Raw genomic sequence first — 9426 nt, 5'->3', positions numbered from 1 at the left:
CTTTTAAAGCTGATCACAATATAGAGAAATGGCAGGCAAATTGTGAAATTCTAAATTCATATTATGTATGTATATATGTACTTCCAATTACAACAATATATTGTATACAATATTGTTGGATAATATTCACTGCTTTCAAAGATATTCAATTTTAAAGTATGCTCATAAATGACAGCCTATTGCAACACAACTGTTAAAACTCTCTGCCACTACAGAGTTAATCATATGACAGTAAATAGTTTTAGAATTAAATAGTTGGCATTAAATTTTTGGCTATCTCAATTTGATGTGACTTTATCTACAGACATATAATTATGATTACAGGAATACAGAATTTAGAAAGCTTTATTCATAAACATCAAGTTTAGAACAGGTGTCAAATACATAATGATATAAATGAAAATCAATACAATGTAATGAAAATAAATTTTCTTTAGTTCCTTGAAGTTTTTAATAGTTATTGCAGCTATTTGCATGTTCAAGGAATTCACGGATTGTGTAAATTGATTTTTTTATTGAGTTTTTTCTTCAATCCATTTAAACTCAAATCAGTTATTTTTCATATAACATAAATAGCATACAGAACTAAGTTACAGTATTTTGTAGCAATAAATTACACTTTCCAATACATTTAAAAAGTTATAAATAAAAATGTGCAAAAATAACAACATGCACATTTTATACCAATTAGCAAAATTAATAACAAAAACTATAAGTTAAATAAAAAATCATTTATGCTCTAATAGCCACTAACATTCCGTTGCCAGCTCGGTCATATTTGTTTGAGGTGCACAGAACAAAAAAAGGTAAGTTACCTGAATTGAAATTTCCATGCTGACAACTTCTAACAAAATCTTTAATAATCATTTTTTAAATTGAATTAAGTTATACAATGTTTTCATCTCAAATTTTGAATTTATCATTTTAAAATGTGATACTTTGTTTTGGAGATACAAATTAGACTTACCTGTTTAGAAAGTTATTGAAGAGGATTTACCTGTTTTATAATCGATATAACAATGCACAGAATTGTGTATAACCTCAAACAAACAATAAACAGCTGACACAAAATCAGATGTCTAGCAGAAATACTGATTGGCTGTTATGAAGATACTTGTTGCTGATTCAAATTATCCATGGATTTACACGTATTTGATTCTAACATCAGTTTTTAATGTTACAATAGTTTGAGATTTAATTTTATTTGGAACTAACTGCTTTCACAAGAATTTAGATAAGCTTTCAATGAAGAATAAGCAAGCTAACTCAATTCTGTCAAATAGTGAATACACCTGTTTTTAGTTCTACACACCTCATTTATCCAGCACAGCTGGTCTTCTTCTTCCCATATATGTATATTCAATTTTATGTATTGAATGTTGATACATCACTGTGCATAAAATGTATAAATTTTCATTGTGCAATAAATTAACTTAATTCAATATATCTAGAACAGATGGCCATACAAAAAATTTTTTATATACTTACTGCATCTTTGACCAGACCAGCTGGATAGATTGTGTCATTAGATTTAAAAAATAAATACTATTCAAAATAAAACTCAAGACAAGATGGCAGTACTATACGAGAGTCGAGACCCTTCCTTCGCTTTACAGCTAAAACTCCTTAAGAGAGTAGAATGGTTTGGAGAGTAAAAGCATAATTTCATTTTGGCTCCAAAAGCTTTTGGAGAAACAACTTGATTTGTGGACAGCTGAGCTGGCAACTCGACTCAAGAGGACATTTCAATACCATCCCCAGCGCAAAGGGTTAAAAGTCCCTGATTATTTATATTTAAAATATCTGACAGTCTATTAATCTGCTACAAGGGACACTTACTACCAGATGGCGGTGTCCTTGGAAGATTTTTTCGCTTCTCTCTCTAAAAAAAATGTAAAATGCAATTAAAAGTGCAATACAATTTCCCTCTATCACATCCTTGAGGTAGCCCATACTAATACCCAAGGTTAGATGTGGTTCACATGCACAGCAGGTATTTATTAGCAGATAACCCCCAAAAATGTTTGAATGTCTCTCGGGGCGCTATATAGCTATTTGGTAGCTCTTGTAAAACAATTTTTGTTAACTGCTGACCTTCTTTGAATTGAAGACTAGACTTTTGAAGTATCACAAGAGAAAGCTTAAAATGTAATCAATGGTACTTTAGTATTTTCCGGAGGCCACTCTGTCCTTATTAAGCTATATAAGTAAGGAAATAAATACGTATGTATTATAAAAAGAAAAAGTTAACATTTATAAGCGCTCATGTGATTTGTGCTTGAATAAAGATACTATCTCGAATGATGTTTTTCAGATCATGTGCCAGATTGTTCAAGGTGATCTGATGGTGAAAAAGTACCGATTGGAAATGCCTTCGGTATCCCGCACTCTGGCAAAGAAAAAAAAACATTCCTCGAGATAGTACCAAAATTCAAGTTCAGATCACGTGAGTGCTCTTAAAGGTTAGCTTTAACTTTGGTACTGCTGGCAACATATTTATGATAACCTAATTTAAACCTACTTATATTGCATAATAACTTGTAGATAGGGACAGAGGCACTCCAGATAATACCAGAAAAGTAGCTAATCAATTTGCAAACACAGTTTGGGTCTTCTTGTAAATTGTGGACTGATTTGTCCCTTCAGTTTAGACAAACGGTTTTTCTTTGTTTGCATTTCATTATTAACAGTCGATGATTCTAAAGGAAAACAGGACTATGGATATTCATCAACATTATTTGTTATAACATGAGATTTTTCAAGAACAGGAATCTGATGTCTTTTTCAGGTGAAAAATCGTATAATATAAAGTTAACAGGCAAACTGTTTAAGACATATTAAACAAAGTGTATTGTATGAAGTTGAATTAAGCCAACATAACATATTGCGAAGAAAATGTTTGCAAAAGAAAATTTTCTCTGAGCACTTTTAGTAATAATGGGGCGGTTACAATAACACACTTAATAATACTCCAAACTTTACTGTAATGCTTCAAATGTTAACAACACACAATAATAAATTCTTGCCTCATCAACTTCCCTCTGCAACCAATTCAGATTACTAAATTATATGACATTAGGCATTGTACTTTATGGGTTTAATTGATAAGTAATCACATTCATAGAAAATATTTTATATTCAAATGAAGTTTTAGAAAAAATATAAAAATAAGGTAATTCTATTGTTATTATTATCTACACTTTTAGTTTTTTCTAACTCCTCATCTGCATGCTTGCCACCCCCTGTAGTTTACTGTATGCATTTGTACATTATCTCAAATAAACCATATTAATATTTCAGTTATCCCAAAATCTACCTACTTCTTCCAACTGGGCTGGGTATTTTGACAGTTTTTCACTTTTATCCAGGGATAAGTTATTAATGCTTCTGACATGTGAAACAAGTTATATGCGAAGTACTATTAAACACTGTTATTTTTTAAATAATGTGGGAAAATAAAAACTAATAAAACAAAGAATATTTTGCAAGTTCAGGTATGAATATTATGCTTGTACAAGATCTATCAGCATATCTTTACCTCATAGTTATCCTACAGTAATGCCTGTTAGAGGGAGGCTAAAGTGTTTGTACATGCATAACCCATTAGACTGCTGATGTACGTTAGAGCCAACGTTTAACGTAATGTTACACTGGAGCTTGACTGATAATTCTGTTGTCAGTTAAAATACACAATATCACAAAACATGTATTTTGTGTTTTTTCAATTGTTTCTCTATAAAACGGTTTTTGTTATTAATTTTTCTAAATTAATTGGTTTAAAGTTAGCATTATTTACTTATGAAGGTGTCATTTTAAATTGTATTGTTACTTATTTCATGGTCATACTTTTGCTTTAGAAAAAATTATCTTCTTGATTATGGGTGGCCTATGTTGAGATAGAGAGATCATGGGTGGCCAAGAAGTTGTCTAGCTGCTTGATCTCTCCTCATTTTTGATCCTAATTTAGATTCTTTGCTGTGTTGAAATAGTTATGGCCTTAGTCCTTTTCATAATTATGTACAAATTGCACTGATGGTCACTTTTCTACCTCCAGACATATGGTTCTATAGAGATCCTATTGCATTCTTTCCCTGAATGCATTATCTTCTTGGTTATGGGTGGCATATTCAGCTTAGATTTACAAACTTACACCCCACTCATGATGAACTGGATCTAGGTCTTAGCCTGCCAGAGCACATGACCCTAGCAATAGTTAAGTTGACTGCTTTCTGATATAATGCCCAGAACTCTGTCATGACTCCATGTGTAATGCTCTTTCTCTAACGCCACTAGAAAATCTGCCAGAATGTGTAGAGCTAGTGGAGGACGTCGAACACAGAGAAAAGCTGTCTCTCTCGGACAAATAACTCCCCCTAAAATTACTTGGATCAGGTGTAGTGAAGTTCATTTTCATTAGACTGTAACTGCTCCGTAGACAACTCATAAACAAATTCTTCCACATCACTCTTAGTCTTAGAGTTATACACACTTACCCTTACACAGCCAGATATGAGTGTGAACAACTGCCTTCATATCTTCTTCTTCTCCTAGTAAGGCTCCAATCTTGCTCATTGCAGTTCTGCAAACCTTAAAGGTTAAGAGACGGCTGTAGTGAAACAACCTTGAGTTTGTTTCCATAAGAACTATGTTAAACCTAATGCACGTTTATGCTGTTATTTTTTATATTAGCATTATGGAAGTTGCATTAATAACAATGAACTTGTATGAATCATTTTAGTAATGATTTGCTACAATCTGATCCAGAAAACAGAAAATAGCTACATTTTGAAATTTGTGTAAAAATTCAATAGCGTAGCCAGCGAGGGGGTCCGGACCCCCCTCCCAAGTTTTCAATTACTTGTTTAACAAACGATTATTATTTCTTAAATAATTCAGTATTACTGACAGGTACTTCTGAAAGATTGTTTTCAACATTAAAATGGGTCAAGAACTTTTAAATTAACAAAATAAGGAATGAGTGGTTGACTTGCCTTACTTTATGTCCACTGTGGGAAAATATCAGTTGTCTTGACCCCCCTCCCCAAACATTTTTCTTGGCTACGTTCTTGACCAAATTATTTTCATTGTTTGACACACATGGATGTAGCATTATCAGAATGTTTCACCTGCTACTGCTATTTAGAAAAACTATCTTGTGGATGTCACCTTCTTTGCAAATATGAACTCATAAATAAATAGATAATTCCTGGCTGCTAGACAGCAACATGTCCTCCCATGATCTCTCTATCTCAAAACAAGTAGACAATCCTAATTAGGATCAACAAAACAAGGAGAGCTAAGACAGCTAGACAGCCACTTGTCCAACCATGATCTCACTATCTCAATACAAGCAGGTAACCCTAATTAGGATCAACAAAACAAGGAGAGCTAAGGCAGCTAGACAGCCACTTGTCCAACCATGATCTCACTATCTCAACAGAGCAAATAATCTAAATTAGGACCAAAATTGAGGAGAGATCAGGCAGCTAGATAGCTTCTTGGGCACCCATGATCTCTCTATCTCAACATAGGCAAACAACCCAAAATAGGATAAAAAATGAGGAGAGATCAGGCAGCTAGACAGCTACTTGTACTCCATGATCTCACTGTCACAAAAGAAACAAGTATCAAAAATTAGGATAAAACAATGAGAAGAGATCAGGCAGCTAGACAGCCACTTGTACTCCCATGATCTCACTGTCACAAAACAAACAAGTATCAAAAATTAGGATAAAACAATGAGGAGAGATCAGGCAGCTAGACAGCTTTTTGGCCACCCATGATCTCTCAATCTCAACATAGGCAAGTATACCGTAATAGGATAAAAAATGAGGAGAGATTAGACAGCTAGAAAGCCACTTGTCCATCCATGTTCCACCTATCTCAACACAGGCAGATAACCCAAGTTAGGATAAAAAATTAGGAAAGATAAGGCAGCTAGATATTCACATGCCTACAAATATCTCAAAGCAAGCAAAAGATCCAAATTAGGATTAAAAAAACGAGGAGAGACAAAGCTCTACCTTAATATAAGCAGACAACGCTAATTAGGATAATAAATAGGGAGATAAATAAAACAACATTTAAAAATGTAGCAAACGTTATATTTGACTTTTTTATTCTACACATAAACATTACATGTGTTGCCTGGTTTTAGAACGTTTTAACCACTGAAACAGTCTCTTACATAGACTAGATAATTGACGTTTAAAATTGTAAACTCGATATATAAACACTTCATAACAGATATATTTGGATATTTTTATCATTGCTGTGAGGTTATATAGTATTAAACAATGTAAAAAGATTTTATCATAAAGTTTCATACATAATCTTCTTTAGTTGCAATCATAACAATACTCCATAATGCATAAATTGAAAGAGTTTTTGTATTCCCCTATTTATCTACTTTACTACGTTAAATAGGCACTTCTTCTATTTAAATAACCAAACAACTACAGTTTGTATACAAAATTTTTTGCTTCAATAAGTTTAAAAAAATGTTTTACACAATAAATCACTCTTATTTTACAACGGTATGTTTATTTATTTATTGTAATTCTCATTAAGTACTTACAGTAGGTTTACTGTCTGATAAATAAAATATTAAATCATTGTATCCTATTAATAGTCCTCATAAAAAGTAAATTATCCTCATATGAAAAATAACAATTATTTTTAAATTTTACATGAAAGTGATAGTTTAAAAATACATAAATAAATAGCACCATTGAGGAAGTAGGAAATGAGCAGGACATAGGAACCCAGGGGGCTGTTCGAAGGGGAGGCAAGGTGCCAGGGGCACCACAACTGTACGCCGAAAGAGGGGGCATTGCAGTTTTAGGATTAAACAAAAAACAATAATAATAATACAACCACAGTTTACACTTACTTTACGGATTTTGAGCTTAAGGGGCACGAAAACAATATTCTGAATATCAAACAGTTTCCTCCTTAGTGTTCTTTTCCCTTTAGATAACTATGAGAGTTTAACTTTTTACATGTGGGGGGAGGTGGGAATTGCCGAGGATAAGATTGCCCCGGGTGCCACCAACCCTAGGAATGACCCAGTGGAAACCTCACCAGAACCCTCTTTATTTGCGGGATGCTATAACTTTCATGGTAACACAACTTTGGATAACATAGTGACCTTATTGATAAAAATATGAAAGCAATAAAGCTTTCAACAACATGTCTTGCGTAACACTATAAATATTATAAAACTATGATGAAAGACTATCCAAAAATTAATATAAAAACTATACAACATGAACTTTGCCTTAAACTAATCACAGCATTTGATTGGTTTTATAAAATACTTTATATATAGTAGGCATATTGTCGCAGAAGTACAAACAATACATAAAACACAAACTAGTATAAATATATAGGAAAAGAATTGTAACATAAATCATAGTTGGTTTGAGCAAGAACAACTCCACATACATTATTATTGATTTCCAAGCTAAATTAAATCGTACATTGTAGCTTGCATACAAAATCTATAAAATTAAACAAAATTTGTAAAGAAACAAATTTCATACCTAGAATATAGTAAAATATATTTTTTTAAATGGTTTGACATACTTTCCACCACATTAATAAAAACTTTTCTATTATTTGGAAAGCTATATAATTAATTAAATTTTTTGTTTTAAAACAGCACAAAATTAAAATAAAAAACTTCTTACAAGGTCTTTGTTGGTCTTTTTGTGTAAAAGAAATAAGACTTGTAATGAGACAAACTTAAAGTAGATCAAAATCCTAATTCAGTCAGTCATCTGAGGAACATGAGTCATCAAATGATGTCTTGATGCGTGGGATTTCCACATCATGAGTTGAATGGTCTGATGTTGATCGAGATTGATACACGATCTCCACTCCCAGTTGCAGGTGGTAGAAAGTTAGACACTGGAACTTCGATGTCAGACTTGTTCTTGGACAACGGGATGATGCCTTGGACGGTTTTAGAGATGCATGATAGTTCCACCCAAGCGGCGAGTCGAAGATGTCGAGTGCGAGTTAGCTGAGACAACACCACCTTGAGCTTACCGTGGTAGAGGACGACCTTGCACACAAACACATCGGAGTAACAGGAGAGCAGGACAGAGTAGTGACGAGAACGAGATTCACTTAGTTGTGCCTTCCGCTGGAACTCTGCGATGTCAAGGGTTACTGAGTTACCTGTGGCATCAGATGGTGATTAGAGGCTATAATTAGAGGAAGAACTGTGGTAATCCTATCACTTTCGACTAGCTACACAAGATTAATCATTGACACTTCAGAATTTCCTTGTTTAATCAACTTTTGTATATTGTTGCTTTTTAGTTTAATATCAGCTTAATCCAGGTTGTTATGATGTCCCTACTGCATAAACCATTGTTTGTTTTTACTAAATATCCTGGTTCTTCTGAAGCTGTACAGTATGACCTGAAAAAGTATTTGAAACTGAACACACGTGAAGTAAAGCCCTCAACACCACTTGCAAGCCTGCAATGGCTACGAGTTGAGAATTTTCTGTCACACATATCAGAAATCAAGATAATAGACAAATTGCAATTAATGACCAACCATGTAGCTCCAAATATGTTGCTGAGAGCACTACCTACAGAAATGCGTTCTCTACTTTTGCAGCAATGTATGCGAGACCAAAGAATATGATTTTGGCCCGCTACTGTTTGGCTACAAGACAGCAGAAGTCTGGTGGGTCCATTGATCATTTACTGCAAATTTTTAAAGCAAATAAGTAAAGACTGCAATTTTGAAGCTGTTACAGGAACTGAACACAAACGTGAGTATACCTGTAATGCTTTCATTAGTGGTTTGGTTAACAATAAGATAAGACAAAACAGTGATGTAACTAAGATTAGGTTTTGAGGGGGAGCAGCGGTTTATGAATCTTACTGAAGAATGCAGCACACCAGGTGTGGAGTATATCTGATCACATCTAAACTTTTATTGATTAGATATGCCTAATTTAAGATAGAACACCTAACTGACGAGTTCTAGACAATTTGGATTGATTTTACATGGATATTTTATTTATTTTTGGAGATCTTGTGGATGAAGAATCTCTATCCCCCCAATAGTTACGCCACTGAGACAAAGACTATTAGAAAATAAAAATCACATATTTGATGAAGCATTTAATTAGGCAAGATCCCTTGAGCTAGCATAGCAGAATATGCTTCATATCTAAGCCATCACTATACTGTAGTTGCTTGAACACAACCCTGTGATGATGCTGTACATGTAGCAAAGACCTGTTTCTTATATGGAAAATCGTGGCAATCAGTGTATCATGAGTCATAACACATTGGAGTAACAGGAGAACAGGACAGAGATGTGCCCGAGGCAATGTCAAGGGTCACTGAGCTGTCTGTGACATGAAGTGGTGATTGATAGTAGTATAAAAAGTAAATTGCA

At 33.6% G+C, this 9426-nt stretch overlaps 1 protein-coding gene across 2 annotated transcripts in view; it reads right to left on the bottom strand.

Moving 5' to 3' along the window:
• Positions 1-6082: 6082 nt before the first annotated feature.
• LOC124364426 (E3 ubiquitin-protein ligase SINA-like 10) overlaps positions 6083-9426 on the bottom strand; it is a 30744-nt gene continuing 27400 nt past the window's right edge. For both annotated transcript variants that reach the window (XM_046819915.1, XM_046819916.1), the window contains exon 5: positions 6083-8184. In XM_046819915.1, the coding sequence (XP_046675871.1) occupies positions 7832-8184 (353 nt within the window). In that variant the 3' untranslated portion in view covers positions 6083-7831. The remainder of the gene's footprint in view (positions 8185-9426) is intronic.

This window comes from Homalodisca vitripennis, chromosome 6 (assembly GCF_021130785.1).
Source record: "Homalodisca vitripennis isolate AUS2020 chromosome 6, UT_GWSS_2.1, whole genome shotgun sequence".
Taxonomy (NCBI): Eukaryota; Metazoa; Arthropoda; class Insecta; order Hemiptera; family Cicadellidae; genus Homalodisca; species Homalodisca vitripennis.
The sequence above is the reverse complement of the archived record's forward strand: the minus strand, read 5'-3'. Positions and strand labels throughout refer to the sequence as shown.